The following is a 19,219-nucleotide window of genomic DNA, read 5'->3' as shown; positions in this document are numbered from 1 at the left end:
GCTGCAGACCAAAGCCATTCCTATTTGGCCATCTTGCCAGTAATCCTCTAGTTAAGGGATGTCTTTTAAATTCTCTGAGCAAAGAAAGCATTACTGTTCATCTATATGATTAGTGAAGTTTTAAATTTAATTTAATTTAATTTTAGTTTTTGAGATGGAGTCTCACTTTGTCCCTTAGGTTGGAGTGCCGTGGCATGATCTCAGCTCACTGCAACCTCTGCCTCCCAGGTTCAAGCTATTCTCAAGCCTCAGCTTCCTGAGTAGCTAGGATCACAGGCACCAACCACTATGCCCTGCTAATTTTTGTATTTTCTGGTAGAGACGGGTTTTTGCCATGTTGGGCCAGGCTGGTCTGAAACTCCTGACTTCAGGTGATCCTCCTGCCTTGGCCTCCCAAAGTGCTGAGTTTACAGGAGTGAATCACTGCGCCTGACCTTGAAGTTTTTAAAAATGTTGTAACACTTAGTGCAAAATAGGGTGAAGAAATAGGCATCTCAATATGCTCTTGGTGGGATTTTATTATATTTTTTAAAGGCAATTAAATTATATTTATTATGGTCAATTGAAAAAATAGTCAAATTCTTCTCATCTTTGTTTTTTCCTTTAGTGCTATAATTAACCATGTCATTCATTTAATTTTTTAAAGGTAGAGTTTTAAAATATTTTGTTTATTTTTATTTCATAGGTTTTTGGGGAATAGGAGGTATTGGCTTACATGACTAAATTTTTTACTGGTTATTTTTGAGATTTTCATGCACTCATTTTCCCAAGCAGTGTGCACTGTACTCAATGTGTAGTCTTTTATCTCTCACCCCTCCTCATCCTTTCCCTCAAATCCTCAAAGTCCATTGTATCATTCTTATGCCTTTGCATTCTCATAGCTTAGCTCCCACTTATGAGCGAGAACATAAGACATTTGGTTCTCCATTCCTGAGTTACTTCACTTAAAATAATGGTGTCTGATTCCATCCAGGTTGCTGCAAATGCCATTATTTTATTGCTTTTTTTTTTTTTTTTTGAGACAAGGTCTTGCTCTGTCACCCAGGCTCGAGTGCAGTGGCATAATCTTGGCTCAGTGCATCTCCACCTTCTGGCTTCAAACAATTACCCCACCTTAGCCTCCTCAGTAGCTGGGACTACACCCAACTAATGTTAGTATTTTTTGTAGAGACAGGATTTCACCATGTTGGCCAGGGTCATCTTGAACTCCTGATCTAAAGTGATCCACCTGCCTCGACCTCCCAAAGTGCTGGGATTACAGGCATGAGCAACCGTGTCTGGTCTTGTTCCTTTTCATGACTGAGTTGTATTCCATTATATATATATATATGCATTTGGGCTAGTTTCATATTGTTGTAATTGCAAATTGTGCTGCTGTAAACGTGTGTGCAAGTGTCTTTTTCATATAATGACTTCTTTTCCTCTGGGTACATACTGAGTAGTGGGATTGCTGGGTCAAATCGTAGTTCTACCTTTAGTTCTTTAAGGAATCACCACACTGTTTTCCATAGTGGTTGTACTAGTTTACAATGCCATCAGTGGTGTAAAAGTGTTCTCTTTTCACCACATCCATGCCAACATCTATTATTTTTTGATTTTTGATTATGGTCATTCTTGCAGGAGTATGATGATATTGCATTGTGGTTTTGGTTTGCATTTTCATGATCATTAGAGATGCTGAGCATTTTTTCATATGTTTATTGGCCATTTGTATATTTTCTATTCATGAACTTAGCCCACTTTCTGATGGGATTGTTTGTTTCTTTCTTGCTGAGTTGCTTGAGTCCCTTGTATATTCTGAAGTAAAGATTTTCTTCAACTCTGTGGCTTGTCTCTTTACTCTGCTGATTGTTTATTTTACTGTGCAGAAGTTTCTTAGTTTAATTAAGTCCCATCTACTTATCTTTGCTTTTGTTGATTTTGGATTCTTGGTTATGAAGTCTTTGCCTAAGCCAATGCCTAGAAGGGTTTTTCTGATGGTATTCTATAATCTTTATGGTTTCAGGTCTTAATTAAGTCTTTGATTCTTTGATCCATCTTGAGTTGACTTTTGTATAGGGTAAGACATGAGGATCCAGTTTCATTCTTCTACATGTGGCTTGCCAATTATCCCAGCACCTTTTGTTGAATAGGGTGTCCTTTCTTCACTTTACGTTTTTGTTTGCTGTGTCAAAGATCAGTTGGCTGTAAGTATTTGGCTTTATTTCTGGGTTCTCTATTCTGTTCCATTGGTCTACATGCCTATTTTTATGCCAGTACCATGCTGTTTTGGTGACAACAGCTTTATAGTATCGTTTGAAGTCAGATAATATGATGCCTCCAGATTTGATCTTTTTGCTTAGTCTTGCTTTGCCTATGCAGGCTCTTTTTACATTCCATATAAATTTTGGGATTGTTTTTTCTAGTTCTGTGAATGATGGTGGCATTTTGATGGGAACTGCATTTAATTTGCAGATTGCTTTTGGCAGTATGTTCAATTTTTCACAATTTTTTTTTTTTTGAGATGAGGTCTTACTCTGTTGTCCAGGCTAGAGTGCAATGGCACTCTCTTGGAACACTGCAACTGCTGCCATGCAGGTTCAAGCAATTCTCCTGCCTCAGCCTCCCAAGTAGCTAGGATTATAGGCACCCACCACCATGTCCAGTGAATTTTTGTGTTTTTAGTAAAGATGGGATTTCACCATCTTGAACTGGTCTTGAACTTCTGACCTCAGGTTATCCACCCACCTCAGCTTCGCAAAATGTTGGGATTACAGACATGAGCCACCATGCCCAGCTGGGATGTGTTTTCATTCATTTGCGTTGTCTATGATTTCTTTCAGCAGTGTTCTGTAGTTTTCCTTGTAGAGGTCTATAACATCTTTGGTTAGGTATATTCCCAAGATATTTTTTTTATATGAAGTTTCACTCTGTTGTCCAAGCTGGAGTGCAGTGAAGTGATCTCTGCTCACTGCAACTGCCTCCTGGGTTCAAGTGACCCTCCTGCTTCAGTCTCCCAAGTAGCTGGGATTACAAGTGCTTGACACCATGCCCAGCTAATTTTTGCATTTTTAGTAGAGACAGGGTTTCGCTATGTTGGTCAGGCTGGTCATGAACTCCTGACATTGTGATCCACCCACCTCTGCTTCCCAAAGTGCTGGGATTACAGACGTGAGCCACTGCACCTGACCTTTTGTTTGTTCTTAGCAGTTATTGCAAAAGTGGTTGAGTCCTTGATTTGATTCTTGGCTTGGTCGCTGATGGTGTATAGCATAGCTAATGATTTGTGTACATTAGTTTTTTATCTTGAAACTTTGCTGAATTTATTTATCAGTTCTAGCAGCTTTTTGGAGGTGTCTTTAGGGTTTTCTAGGTATACAACCATGCCATCAGCAAACAGTGACAGTTTGACTTCTTCTACTGTTTTGGATGCCCTTTATTTTTTTTTCTCTTGTCTGATTGTTCTGGCTAGGACTTCCAGTACTATATTGAATAGAAGTGGTGAGAGTGGCCGTCCTTGTGGTTTTTCAGTTCTCAGGAGGAATAGAAAGCCCATTAGTATGACACTGAAGCACTCAATTTATTCTTATAAAAGACTCTAAACTGGGTCTTCAAGATTTACTTTGAAATCTCATTTCAACCTAGCTCTGACCATCAACCCTGAAACTATGATGTCACCTATATGTCCAAATCAATAAAGCCTCTCTATAAAGAAAAAAAAACTGATAAGTAACTTCAGCAAACTCTCAGGCTACAAAATCAATTTACAGAAATCACAAGCATTCCTATATACCAATAACAGACAAACAGAGAGCCAAATCAAGAGCAAACTCCCATTCACAATTGCTACAAAGAGAATAAAATACCTAGGAACACAACTAACAAAGGATGTAAAGTACCTCTTCAAGGAGAACTACAAACCACACTGCTCAATGAAATAAGGGAGGACACAAACAGATGGAAAAACATTCCATGCCCATGTTAGGAAGAATTAATATCATGAAAATGGCCATACTGCCCAAAGTAATCTATAGATTCAATGCCATCCCCATCAAGCTACCAATGACCTTCTTCAGAGAACTGGAAAAAAACACTTTACACTTCACGTGGAATCACAAGAGAGCCCTCATAGCCAAGACAATCCTAAGCAAAAAGAACAAAGCCAGAGGCATCACACCGCTGGACTTCAAACTATACCACAAGGCTACAGTAATCAAAACAGCATGGTAGTGGTACCAAAACAGACATATACCAATGGAACAGACCAGAGGCCCCAGAAGAATCACCACACATCTACAATCATCTGATTTTTGACAAACCTGGCAAAAACAAGCAATGGTGAAAGGACTCTATGTTTAATAAACAGTGTTGGGAAAACTGGCTAGCAATTGTGCAGAAAGCAGAAACTGGACCCTTACCCATCACCTTACACTAAAATTAACTCCTGATGGATTACAGATTTAAACATAAAACCTAACATCATAAAAACACTAGAAGAAAACCTAGGCAAAACCATCCAGGACACAGGCATAGGCAAGAACTTCATGACTAAAACACCAAAAACAATGGCAATAAAAGCCAAGATAGACAAATGGTATCTAATTAAAATTCAGAGCTTCTGCACAGCAAGAGAAACAATCATTAGAGTAACCAGGCAACCAACAGAATGGGAGAGAAATTTTGTAATCTACCCATCTGACAAAGGGCTAATATCTAGAATCTACAAAGACCTAAAACAGATATACAAGAAAAAAACAAACAACCCTATTCAAAAGTGGGCAAAGGATATAAACATATTCATATCATATAAAAGAAGAACATAAAATAACATACATCATATCATGTAAAAGAAGACATATATGAAGCCAACAAACATATGGGAAAAATACTCATCATCACTGGTCATTAGAGAAATGCAAATCAAAACTACATTGAGATACCATCTCATGCCAGTTAGAATGGCGATCATTAAAAAATCCAGAGACAACAGATGCTGGAGAGGATGTAGAGAAATAGGAACACTCTTACACAGTTGGTGGGAGTGTAAATTAGTTCAATCATGTGGAAGACAGTGTGGTGATTTCTCAAGGATCTAGAAATAGAAATTTCATTTGACCCAGCAATCCCATTACTGAATATATACCCAAAGAACTATAAATCATCCTACTATAAAGACACACACACATGTATGTTCATTGCAGCCCTGGGTACAATAGCAAAGACTTGGAACCAACACAAATGTCCATCAATGATAGACTGGACAAAGAAAATGTGGCACATATACACCATGGAATACTATGCAGCCATAAAAAATGATGAGTTTCTGTCCTTTGTAGGGACTTGGCCGAATCTGGAAACCATCATGCTCAGCAAACTGACACAAGAACAGAAAGACAAACACAGCATGTTCTCACTCATAGGTGGGTGTTGAACAATGAGAACATGTGGACTCAAGGAGAGGAGCATCACACACTGGGGGCATTTGGGGGGGATAGAGGAGAGACAGTGAGGGGTGGGGAGGGAGAGAAGGGTGGGGAGGGAGGGGAGGGTGGGGAGGGATAACAAGGGGAGAAATGACAGATACAGTATGCACCTAAAGTAAAATAAATAAATTTAAAAAAAGAAAAAAAAAAAAAAAGCAGCTCAGTGGATTGTTGTACTGCCAGAGAACCTACAGTATTCCAGTGAAACACTAGAGGGAGCAAGATGCTACAAGCTCCTGAAAAAGAAACTGGCAAGGTTGACTAATGAGGAAATTAAATCCACAAACTTAGAGAAGATGTATCATTTCTAAAAATGTGAGAAGCCCCCAAAATCTCTAACCAGGCTGAGCTGATAAATATCTTCCCATTGTACAAAGACATCCCATAAATAGTAGAAGAAGTATATGCTTTTTCATATACAACAGTGACAAGAAAAGGCTGAGCACAGTGGCTTGTGCTTGTAATACACGCACTTTGGAAGGCTAAGACAGAAGGATTACTTAAGGCTAAGAGTTGAAAACCAGCCTGGGTACCATAGTAATATCTCCATATCTATATAAAATAAAAATAAAAATAAAGAAAAAATAAAAAGGAACATGAAGAAAAAGAGAAATTATATGACTCAATCAAAATAACAATATAAATCTCTAGACACTGATCCTAAAGAAATGAAGAGTTATGCATTATCTGACAAAGAATTCAAAGCAATCATCTAAAAGAAGTTCTCTACATTACTTGAGAACACACACAACTAAATGATAAGGAACAAATCAGGAATATCAACAAAGAAATAGAAATTATTAAACAACAACAAAAAAATGAGGCCAGGTGTGGTGGCTCACATCTGTAATTCCAGAAATTTGGGAGGTTGAATCACTTTGGGTCAGAAGTTCAAGATCAGCCTGGCCAACATGGTGAAACCCCATTTCTACTAGAAATACAAAAAAATTAGCCAGGCATGGTGGCATGAGCCTGTAGTCATAATTGCTTGGTAGGCTGAGGCAGAACTTCGCTTGAACCCAGGAGGTGGATGTTGCAGTGAGCCACAATCCCACCACTGTACTCCAGCCTGGGAGAACAAAACAAAACAAATTCCAGAGTTGAAGAATTGAATTATTACTATTACTTTTTACTTGCATATATATATATATATATGTATATATATATAATAATTATTATTATTTGAAATGGAGTCTTGCTCTGTTGCCCAGGCTGGAAGGCAGTGTCATGATCTTGTCTTACTGCAACCTCTGCCTCCTGGTTCAAGTGATTCTCCTGCCTCAGCCTCCTGAGTAGCTGGGATTACAGGTGCTCACCACCATGCCTGACTAATTTTTGTATTTTTAGTAGAGATGAGGTTTTACCATCTTGGCCAGGCTGATCTGTTGTAATAATCCACCCTCCTCAACCTCTCAAAGTGCTGGGATTACAGGTGTGAGCTACCATGCCCAGTCTAAAAATCTGTATTTTTAAAAATTTCAATAGCTTTTGGGGTACAAGTGGCTTTTGGTTACATGAATGAATTGTATGGTGATGAAATCTGAGATTTTAGCACACTGATCACCTCAGTAGTGTAAAATGAAACTAATGTAGTTTTTTATCTATTAGGTCCCTCTCACCCTCATGCTTCTGAGCCTCCAAAGTTCATTATGTCACTCTGTATGCCTTTGTGTATGCATGGCTTAACTCCCACTTACAACTGAGAGCATAAAGTACAGGTATTGATCGACTTAGGACCTATGCAACTTACGACCATTCGACTTTATGACCACAATCGCTAGCCAGGACTGCTCCGCGTCTGGCAGCGCAAACGTTGCCCAGCTGGGCGTACGAAAGTGCAGACCAGCTTCCGGCAGCACTACCATCTCCACGTGAACCATTTCAACTGTTATCCCAGACTTGGTACAGCAAACTCAACTTACGACCAAGTCGTGTTACGACTGGTCTGTCGGAACCAATCGTGGTCGTAAGTAGAGCACTAGCTGTATTTGGCTTTTCATTCTTGAGTTACTTCTCTTAGAATAATGGCCTCCAGCTGCATCCAAGATGCTGCAAAAGACATTATTTCATTTTCATTTATGGCAGAGTAGTATTCTATGGTGTATATATACCACATTTAAAAAAAAATTCTTTTGAGATGGAGTCTCTGTCATGCAGGCTAAAGTGCAGTGGCATGATCTTGGTTCACTGCAACCTCTACCTCCTGGGTTCAAGCGATTCTCCTGCCTCAGTCTCCTGGGTTGCTGAGACTACAAGCATGTGCCACCATGCCTGGCTAACTTATGTATTATTACTAGAGACAAGGTTTTGCCATGTTGGCCAGGTCTCAAATCACTGACCTCAGGTGATCCACTCACCTTGGCCTCCTAAAGTGCTAGGATTACAGGCACGAGCCACCGTGCCTGGCCCACATTCTTTTTTTCTTCAATATTTATTTTAAGTTCAGGGGTGTATGTGCAGGTTTGTTACATAGATAAACATGTGCCATGGTGATTTGCTCCACAAATCATCCCATCCCAGGTATTAAGCTTGGCATCCATTAGCTATTCTTCCTGATGCTCTTCCTTCCTTCCTTCCTTCCTTCCTTCCTTCCTTCCTTCCTTCCTTCTTTCCTTCCTTCCTTCCTTCCTTCCTTCCTTCCCTCTCTCCTTCCTTCCTACTTTCCTTCCCTCCCTCCCTCCTTCTTTCTTTCTTTCTTTCTTCTTTGTTTCTTCCTTCTTTCTTTCTTTCCTTTCTTTTTTATTTCTTTCCTCTCTTTCTTTTCTTCCTTCCTTCTTTTTTCCCTTTCTTCCTTCCCTCCTTTCTTTTTGTCTCACTCTGTCACCCAGGCTGGAGTGCAGTGGTATGAATCTCAGCTCACTGCAACCACCACCTCCTGGGTTCAAGCAATTCTCCTGCCTCAGCCTCTTGAGTAGCTGGAATTACAGGTGTGCACCATCATGTCCAGCTAATTTTTGTATTTTTAGTAGAGATGGGATTTCACCATGTTGCCCAGGCTGGGCTTGAAATCCTGACCTCAAGTGATCCACCTGCCTCAGCTTCCCAAAGTGCTGAGATTACAGGTGTGAGCCACAGTGGCCAGTCCCACATCTTCTTTACCCACTCATTGGTTTATGAGTGCTTAGGTTGGTTCTATGTCTTCGCAATTGTTAATTGTGTTGTGATAAACATACACATGCAGGTGTCTTTTTGACATGACTTCTTTTCCTTTAAAGGGGTAGATACCTTGTAGTGGAATTGCTGGATTGAATGGTAGATCTACCTTTAATTATTTAAGACATATCCATACTGTTTCCCATAGAAATTATAATAATTTGCATTCCTATCAGCAGCGTATAAACCAGGCGTCCCCAAACTACGGCCCACAGGCCGCATGCGGCTCCCTGAGGCCATTTATCCGGCCCCCCACCGCACTTCAGGAAGGGGCACCTCTTTCATTGGTGGTCAGTGAGAGGAGCACAGTATGTGGCGGCCCTCCAACGTTCTGAGGGACAGTGAACTGGCCCCCTGTGTAAAAAGTTTGGGGACACCTGATATAAACTTTGCCTTTTCACCACATTCATGCCAACACCATTTTTTTTTTTAACTTTTTAATAATGGCTAATCTGGCTGGAATAAAGTGGTATTTCATTGTGGTTTTAATTTGCATTTACTTCATGATTAGTGATGTTGAGCATTTTTCATATGTTTCTCAGCCATTTGTACATCTGCTTTTGATAAATGTCTATTCATGTCGTTTGTCCACTTTTTGATGGGTTTATATATATGTTTTCTCCTGCTAATTTATGTGAGTTTCTCGTAGTTCTGGATATTAGTCCTTCATCAGATGCGTAGTTTGCAAATATCTTCTCCCATTTTGTGGGTTGTATGTTTACTCTGATGATTCTTTTTTTTGCTGTGAAGCTTATTAGTTTAATTAGGTCTCATTTATTTATTTTCGTTATAGTTGGATTTGCTTTGGGGGTCTTAGTCATAACTTCTTTGCTTAAGCCAATGTTCATAAGAATTTTTCCAGGTTTTCTTCTAGAATTTTTATAGTTTTAGATCTTAGATTTAAGTCTTTGATTTGTCTTGAGTTGGTATTTGTAGATGTTGAGAGAGAGAGATCCAGTTTCATTCTTCTACATGTGCCTATCCAGTTTTGCTAGCATCATTTATAAAATGGGGTGTCCTTGAATTATTAAATTTAAAAAATCACAAAGACAAACAATAGACTTGATGAAACAGAAAAATAATGTCAAGTTTAAAAGACAGGTCATTTGACATTATCTAGACAGAAAAAAAATAGAAAAGAGTGAAGACAGTCTACAGAATTTATGAGCCACCATCAAGTGGGTTAATATACATGTTATAGAAGTGCAAGAAGGAGAAGAGGGAGATTAAATTGGGAAGTGGGCTTATTTGAAGAAATGATAGCTGAAACATCCCAAATCTGAAGTAGCAAATAGACATCTAAATTAAGAAGCTCAAAGGATTCTGATAAAAATTGTCCTAAAGAAGTCCACACTGAAAAGCATTATAATCTAATTGTCAAAAGGGAAAGGCAGAAGAGGAAGTAAAATGGCTCTATAGAACCCTCCCCTTATTGTCTCCACACCACAGGAACACCAATCTGAACAACTATTGACACAAGAAAGCACTTTCGTAAGAACCTCTAATCAGGTGAATGGTCACAGTACCTGGTTTTAACATCATATGAAGGAAAGGGGCACTGCAGAGGATAAGAAAGAAAATTTTGAGTTGCTGACACCACCCCTTCTGCATCCTTCCACAGTGTCTGTGAGGCACAGATAATGAAACAGTGTGTTTGAGGGAGGGAGAATGCAGTGATTATGGGATTGTGCCTTGGAACTCAGTGTTATCCTGTCACAGTGGAAAGCAATACAGGACAAAATTTGTCCAGTGCCCAAGGAGGAAGCATTTAGACCAGCCCTAGCCTGAAGGGGATTGTCTACCCCAACCATTGGAACCTGAGTTCTTGCTAGCCCCACCACTTAGCACTAAAGTGCTCTAGGGTCCTAAATAAATTTGAAAGGCAATTCAGGCTACAAGGATTAGAATTCCCGGAGAAGTCCTGGTGCTATGCTGGGCTTAGAACCAGTGGACTTTGGATGCATGTTACCCAGTGAGACACCAGCTAGAATAGCCAAGATAGTGCTTGTGTCACCTCTCTCCTAATCTCAGGCAGTTCAGCTTGCAGCTCTGGAAGAAACTCCTTTCACATGAGGAAAGGAGAGAAAAAAGTAAAGAAAACTTTGTCTTGCAACTTGAATGTCAGCTCAGCCACAGTAAAATAAAACATCAAGCAGTGTCCTCAGGTCCCCATTCCAGGTCCCAGTTCACAGATGACATTGCTAGACACAACCTGGGCAGAAGGAAACTTGCTGCTTTGAAGGGAAGAAACCAGTCCTGGCAAGATTCATCACCTGCAGACTAAAAAACCTTTGGGCCTTGAATAAACAGGAGAAACCAGGCAGTACCGACCATGGGCCTTGGGTGAAACCTGGTACTGTGACGGCTTCAGGTGTGACTGAGCACATTCCTAGATGTGGTAGCAATAGGAAAATACTCTGCCTTAGAAAAGAAAAGAAAAAAGTAAAAAGTACTTTACCTTGCAACTTGGGTATGAGCTTAGCAACAGTAAAATAAAGCATCAAGTAGATTTCTATAATTCCTGACTCCTGGCCGTAGCTCCTAGACAGCATTTCTAGACCCACTCTGGGCCATTAACAGAACATGCCATCCAGAAGGAAAAGACATGAACCTGGCTGGATTCACCACCTGCTGACTGAAGAGCCCTGTGCCTTGAATCAAAATCAGTGGTAGCCAGGCAAGAGTTGCCACAGGTCATGGGTAAGACCCACTATTGTGCCAGCTTCAGGTCTGACCCAGCTCAGTCCCAGTGGTAGTGGAATTAGAAGTGTTTATGTAAATCCACTTCTAACTCCAGGCAGCTCAGTATGGAACGAGAGATTCCATTTTGTGTGGGGGAAAATAAAGGAAGTGAACAAGAGACTCTGCCTGGTAATCCAGGGAATTCTCTTGAATCTTACCCAAGACAACCAAGGCTACAGTGATGAAAGACTTAGATCACAACATTCAATTCCCTTTGAATACCTGAAAACCTTCTCAAGAAGGATAAGTATAAACAAACCAAAACAGAAGATCACAATAAATGCCTAAGTCTTCAATGCCCAAACATCAAAGAACATCCTCAAGCATCAAGACAATCCAGGAAAACAAAACTTCACCAAATGACCTAAATAAGACACCAGCAACCAATTTCAGAGACACAGGCATGTGATCTTTCAGAGAGAGCATTCAAAATACTTATTTTGAGGAAGCTTGATGAAATTAAAAATAACACAGAGAAGGAATTCAGAATTCTATCAGTTAAATTTAACAAAGAAATTGAAAATTTTTAAAAAACTAAGCAAAAACCCCAGAGCTGAAAAATTCAATTGGCATACTGAAGAATACATCAATCTCTCAACAGCAGAACTGATAAAGCAGAAAAAAGAATTAGTGAACTCAAAGACAAGCTAGCTGAGTATACACAGTCAGAGAAGATAAAGGAAAAAATAATAAAAAAAGAATAAAATATGGCAACAAGATATAGAAGATAGCCTCAAAAGGGTAAATCTAAGTTATTTGCCTTAAAGAGGTGATAGGGAGAGAGATCAGCATAGAGAGTTTATTCAGTCTCTAGGACGTTCCAAACTTTTCCACATTTTCCTGTCTTCTTCCGAGCTGTTCAAACTGTTCCAATCTCTGCCTGTTACCCAGTTCCAAAGTTGCTTTCACATTTTCATGGGAGGGACCTGGTGGGAGGTAATTGAATCATGTGAGCAGGTCTGTCCCATGCTGTTCTCATTATAGTGAATAAGTCTCATGAGATCTGAGGGTTTTAAAAATGGGCATTTCCCTGCACAAATTCTTTCTTCTCTTGTCTGCCACCATGTGAGACATGGCTTTCACCTTCTACCATGATTGTGGCTCCTCTCCAGCCACATGGAACTGTAAGTCCATTAAACTTCTTTCTTCTGTAAATTGCCCTGTCTTGGATATGTCTTTATCAGTAGCATGACAACGGACTAATACAGTGAATTGGTACACTTTAAACAAGTAGTAAGTCAAATTCACACTTCTGTACCAAATACGGTAATTATTGCAAGAGCAAATGAACACATACCCTGGTTACCTGGTATACAGCTAATAACTTGGCAAATGCCTTTTTCTCCATGTATCTCTGTAACACCCACAATAAGCAGTTTTCTTTCAGCTGGCAAGGCCAGCAATAAAACTTCACTGTTCTAGTTCAGGGGTGTATCAGCTCTCTAGTCTTATGTCCTAATTTAGTTTGCAGGGAGCTTGATTTCTTTTTTCTTCCACAAGATACCACACTGATCCATTACACTGGTGATCTTATACTGATTGGACACAGGAGCAAAAAGTAACAATGACTCTAGACTTACTGGTAAAACATTTGCATGCAGAGGGTGGGAAATGAATTTGTCCTTCTACCCAAGTCAAATTTCTTGGGGTTCAGTGGTGTAAGGCATGTAAGATATTTCTTCTAAGGTAAAGGATACATTGTTGCATCTGGCCCATCCTACAACTGAGAAAGAAGCATAATGTCTAGTGGGATTATTTGGATTTTAGAAGTTACAAATTCCAAATTTGTTTTTCTTACTCTGGCTCATTTACGGAGTGACCCAAAAACCTACTAGTGACCTAAATACATGCTAGTTCTGAGTGATCCCCAGAACAGGAGAAGGTTCTCCAGTGTCATCAGGCTGCCCTCCAAATTGCTCTTCTACATGAGCCATAATATACAGCAGATGCAATGGTGTTTGAGTTGTAAGTAGCAGATAGAAATGATATTTAGAGCTCCCACTGGCTGCTCTGAAAAGCCATCTTTGCATTGTTCCTCGTCCAACTCGTTGCTCGTGGCAGCCACCTCAGCCGCGTGCCGTCGCGGACTCTGGCAGCTTTATCGCCAGAGTTCCTGAGTTCTCGCTTTCTTTTTAATCCCCTGCATCGGATCAGCGGCGTGCCCCACCACGTCAGACGCAGCGGTAGACACCAGCTCCGAAATCACCACCAAGGACTTGAAGGAGAAGAAAGAAGTTGTGGAAGAGGCGGAAAATGGAAGAGACGCCTCTGCTAACGGGAATGAGGAGAATGAGGAAAATGGGGAGCAGGAGGCTGGCAATGAGGTAGATGAGGAAGAAGAAGAAGGTGGGGAGGAAGAGGAGGAGGAAGAAGAAGGTGATGGTGAGGAGGAGGAGGATGGAGATGAAGGTGAGGAAACTGAGTCTGCTGCAGGCAAGCGGGCAGCTAAAGATGATGAGGATGACGATGTCGATACCAAGAAGCAGAAGACTGACGAGGATGATTAGACAGCAAAAAAGGAAAAGTTAAACTGAAAACAATAACGAAAAAGGCTGCCGTGACCTATTTACCCTCCTCTTCCCATCTCAGAATCTAAACGTGGTCACCTTCGAGTAGAGAGACCGGCCAGCCTGCCCACTGTGGACAGTGCCACCTGCAGATGACATGACATGCTCTCCACTACCCAACCCAAACCATAAGAATTTGCAATAGGGGAGGAAAAAGGAACCAAAATTTCCAAGGCCTTGCTTTTTTTCTTAAAAGTGCTTTAAAAAGGAAATTTGTTTGTATTTTTTATTTACATTTTACACAGATCCCAGTGCCTTTTCAATAGGTGACTGGAACACCTGAGAAACAGAATTGCCTGCTCAACTAAAAAAAACTGGATCTGAGGCAGGGAGTCAGGTGATCAGGCTCAGCTAGTCCCACCCCCACAAAAAAACAGCAATCTGAAACACTCTGGATTGAGTTTTGCAACAAGCACAGCTGAACCCAGAACAATCCAGCTCTGTGGGGGAGGGGCATCTGTCATTACCGATGCAGTCCACCACTACAGAGGTAGTCCACCATTGCTGAGACAGCCCATTATCACTGAGGCAGCCCATCATTGCAGAGAGAGTCCACCATTACAGAGGTGGGCCACCATTGTAAAGGCAGTTCTAACTATACCCACATAAACAGGACTGCAGGGAAGTTCACATGGCAGATGGGAGGAGCCCACAGCAGCTAAGCAAAACCTCTGCAGGCAGACAGTGACTAGGATGCCTCCCCACTGGGCAGGGCAGTCATGAAAAAAGGCAGCAGTATGACTGAAACTTATTTTTATTTATTTATTTTATTTTTTTTTTTTGAGACGGAGTTTCGCTCGTTACCCAGGCTGGAGTGCAATGGCATGACCTCGGCTCACCGCAACCTCCGCCTCTGCCTCCCGGGTTCAGGCAATTCTCCTGCCTCAGCCTCCTGAGTAGCTTGGATTACAGGCATGTGCCACCATGCCCATCTACTTTTTTGTATTTTTAGTAGCGACGGGGTTTCACCATGTTGACCAGGATGGTCTCGATCTCTTGACCTTGTGATCCACCCGCCTCGGCCTCCCAAAGTGCTGGGATTACAGGCTTGAGCCACCGTGCCCGGCTGAAACTTATAAATAAAGCGATATCTCCCCGGGACAGAGCATCTGGAAAAAAACAAACAAACAAACAAACAAAAAAACAGGGTCTATGAGTTCTGCTGCAGCAGACTTAAACATACCTGCCCAGCAGCTCTGAATGAACAATGGAGCTCACAGCTCAGTACTTGAGCTCCTATAAAGGACAGACTGTCTCTTCAAGCAGCTCCCTGACCCCTGTATCTCCAAAGAGTCACCTCATAAAGGAGAACTCAAACTGACATCTGGCAGGTACCCTTCTGGGACAAAGTTAGCAGAATAAGAAACTGGCAGCAACTATTACTGTTCTGCAGTCACTGCAGGTGATCCCCAGGCAAGAAGGGCCTGGAGTGGACCTTGGCAGTCCTACAGCAGAGGGGCCAGACTGCTAGAAGGAAAACTAAGAAACAGAAAGAAATAACTTCATCATCAACAAACTGTATGTCCACTCAGAGACCCAATCTGAAAGTCAACAAATACAAAGATGACAGGTAGATAAATCCACAAAGATGGGAAGAAACCAATGCAAAAAGGATGAAAACACCTAAAACCAGAATGCCTCTCCTCCTACAAGGGATCACAACTCCTCACCAGCAAGGGAACAAGACTGGATAGAGAATGAGTGTGATGAATTGACAAAAACAGGCTTCAGAAGGTGGATAATAAGAAACTTCTGTGAGCTAAAAGAACAGTTCTAACCCAATGCAAAGTAACTAAGAACCTTGAAAAAAGATTTAACTAAATGTTAACAAGAATAAACAACTTAGCAAGGAATATAAGCGAATTGATGGAGCTGAAAAACACAACACAAGAACTTCACGAAGCATACACAAGTTTCAACAGGCGAATTGACCAAGCAGAAGAAAGGATATCAGAGATTGAAGATCAACTCAATGAAATAAAATGAGAAAGCAGTACTAGAGAAAAAAGCGTAAAAAAGAATGAACAAAGTCTCCAAGAAATATGGGACTATGTGAAAAGACCTAATCTACATTTGATAGGTGTACTTGAATGTGATAGAGAGAATAAATCCAAGCTGGAAAATACTCTTCAAGATATTATCCAGGAAAACTTCTCCAACCTAGCAAGGCAGGCCAATGCTAAAGTCCAGGAAATACAGAGAACACCACAAAGATATTCCCCAAGAAAAGCAACTCAAAGGCACATAATCATCAGATTCACCAGGGTTGAAATGAAGGAGATAATGCTAAGAGTGGCCAGAGAGAAAGGTCAGGTTACCCACAAAGGAAACCCATCAGACTCACAGCAGATCTCTCAGCAGAAACCCTACAAGCCAGAAGAGAGTGGGGGCTAATATTCAACATCCTTAAAGAAATAAACTTTCAACCCAGAATATCATATCCAGCCAAATTAAGCTTCATAAGTGAAGGAGAAAGACAATCCTTTATGAAAAAGCAAGTACTCAGAGATTTCATCACCACCAGGCCTGCTTTACAAGAGCTCCTGAAAGAGGCACTAAACATAGAAAGGAACAACCAGTACCAGCCACTCCAAAAACTTAACAAATGGTAAAGAGCATCAACACAATAAATAAGCTGCATCAATTAACGGGCAAAACAGCCAGCTAGCATCAAAATGGCAGGATCAAATTCACACATAACAATATTAACCCTAAATGTAAATGGACTAATGCCCCAATCAAAGACACAGACTGGCAAATTGGATAAAAAGCCAAAACCCATCAGTGTGCTGTATCCAGGAAACCCATCTTACATGCAAGGATACACAAAGGCTCAAAATAAAGGGATGGAGGAAGATTTACCAAGCAAATGAAGACCAGAAAAAGAGCAAGAGTTGCAATTCTCGTCTCTGATAAAATAGACTTTAAAGCAACAAAGATCAAAAGAGACAAAGAAGGACCTTACATAATGGTAAAAGGATCAATGCAACAAAAAGAGCTAACAATCCTAAATATATATGCCACCAATACAGGAGCACCGGATACATAAAGCAAGTTCTTAATGACTTACAAAGAGACTTAGACTCCCATGAAATAATAGTGGGAGACATTAACACCCCATTGTCAATATTAGACAGATCAATGAGACAGAAAATTAACAAGGATATCTAGGACTTGAACTCAGACCTGCAACAAGCAAACCTAATAGACATTTACAGAACACTCCACCCCAAATCCACAGAATATACATTCTTCTCAACACCACATCACACCTACTCTAAAATTGACCCCATCATTGGAAGTAAATCACTGCTCAGCAAATGCAAAAGAATGGAAATCATAACAGACAGTAGAACAAAGACACAACATACCAGAATATCTGGGACACATTTAAAGCAGTCTCTAGAGGAAAATATACAGCAATAAATGCCCACATGAGAAGCAAGGAAAGATCTGAAATCGACACCCTACCATCAAAATTGAAAGAGCTAGAGGAGCAAGATAAAAAAACTCAAAAGCTAGCAGAAGACAAGAAATAACTAAGATCACAGCAGAACTGAAGGAGATAGAGACACAAAAATCCCTTCAAAAAATCAATAAACCCAGGAGCTGGTTTTTTGAAAAGATCAACAAAATATACAGACCACTAGCCAGATTAATAAAAAAAAAAAAAAGAAAGAAAGAAACAATTATCAAATAGATGCAATAAAAAACGATAAAGGGGATATCACCACAGATTCCACAGAAATACAAACCATCATCAGAGATTATTACAAACATTTCTATGCACATAAACTGGTAAACCTGGAAGAAATGGATAAATTCCTGGACACTTGGCATCCTCCCAAGCCTAAACCAGGAAGAAGTCGAAACCCTGAATAGACCAATAACAAGGTCTGAAGTTGAGGCAGCAATTAGGAGCCTTCCACCCAAAAAAAGCCCAGGTCCAGTTGGGTTCACAGCCGAATTCTACCAGACATACAAAGAGGAGCTGGTACCATTCCTTCTGAAATTATTCCAAACAATCCAAAAGGAGGGAATCCTTCCCAAATCATTTTATGAGACCAGCATTATCCTGATACCAAAACCTGGCAGAGATTCAGCAAGAGAAGAAAACTTCAGGCCAATATCCATGATGAACATAGATGCAAAAATCTTCAATAAAATACTGGCAAGTCGATTCCATCAGCACATCAAAAAGCGTATCCACCGTGATCAAGTAGGCTTCATCCTGGGGATACAAGGCTGGTTCAACATACGCAAGTCTATAAACGTAATTCACCACATAAACAGAACAAAAGACAAAAACCACATGATTATTTCAATTGATGCAGAGAATGCCTTTGACAAAATTCAGCAGCCCTTTATCCTAAAAACCCTCAATAAACTAGGTATTGATGGAACATATCTCAAAATAATAAAAGCTATTTATGACAAACCAACAGCCAATATCATACTGAATGGGCAAAAACTGGAAGCATTCCCTTTGGAATCTGGCACTAGACAAGGATGCCTTCTCTCACCACTCCTATTCAATATAGTACTGGAAGTTCTAGCCAGAGCAATCAGGCAAGTAAAAGAAATAAAGGGTATTCAAATAGGAAAGGAGGAAGTCAAATTGTCTCTATTTGCAGATGACAAGATTGTATAGTTACAAGACCCCACTGTCTCAGCCCAAAATCTCCTTAAACTTATAAGCAACTTCAGCAAAGTCTCAGTATACAAAATCAACGTGCTAAAATCATAAACATTCCTATACACGAATCACAGCCTTAAAGAGAGCCAAATCAAGAATGAACTGCATTCATAATTGCTACAAAGAGAACAAAATACCTAAGAATACAACTAGCAAGGAACATAAAGGACCTCTTCAATGAGAACTACAAGCCACTGCTCAATGAAATAAGAGATGACACAAACAGATGGAGAAACATTCCATGTTTATGGTTAGGAAGAATCAATATTATGAAAATGGCCATACTGCCCAAAGTAATTTACAGATTCAACACTATCCCCATCAAGCTACCAATGACCTTCTTCACAGAACTGGAAAAAAACACCTTAAACTTCATATGGAACCAAAAGAGAGCCCGCATAACCAAGTCAATTCTAAGCAAAAAGAACAAAGCTGGAAACATCACGCTACCGGACGTCAAACTATCCTACAAGGCTACAGTAATTCAAAACAGCATGGTACTGGTACCAAAACAGAGATATAGACCAATGGAACAGAGCAGACTCCTCAGAAGCAACACCACATATGTACAATCATTTGATCTTTGACAAACCTGACAA

At 40.4% G+C, this 19,219-nt stretch overlaps 2 protein-coding genes across 6 annotated transcripts in view; one reads left to right on the top strand and one right to left on the bottom strand.

Annotated features, from left to right (window-relative positions):
* Positions 1 to 13,883, top strand: part of LOC101042961 (prothymosin alpha-like) — a 28,358-nt gene extending 14,475 nt beyond the window's left edge. The window contains exon 3 of the mRNA XM_074391562.1: positions 13,476 to 13,883. Within this exon, the coding sequence (XP_074247663.1) occupies positions 13,476 to 13,864 (389 nt within the window). The 3' untranslated portion in view covers positions 13,865 to 13,883. The remainder of the gene's footprint in view (positions 1 to 13,475) is intronic.
* Positions 1 to 19,219, bottom strand: part of ZC3H12B (zinc finger CCCH-type containing 12B) — a 523,339-nt gene that overhangs the window by 58,403 nt on the left and 445,717 nt on the right. The window lies entirely within an intron of this gene.

This window comes from Saimiri boliviensis, chromosome X (genome assembly GCF_048565385.1).
Source record: "Saimiri boliviensis isolate mSaiBol1 chromosome X, mSaiBol1.pri, whole genome shotgun sequence".
Classification (NCBI taxonomy): Eukaryota; Metazoa; Chordata; class Mammalia; order Primates; family Cebidae; genus Saimiri; species Saimiri boliviensis.
Note: the sequence above shows the minus strand (reverse complement) of the source record. Positions and strands in the feature narration are given on the sequence as shown.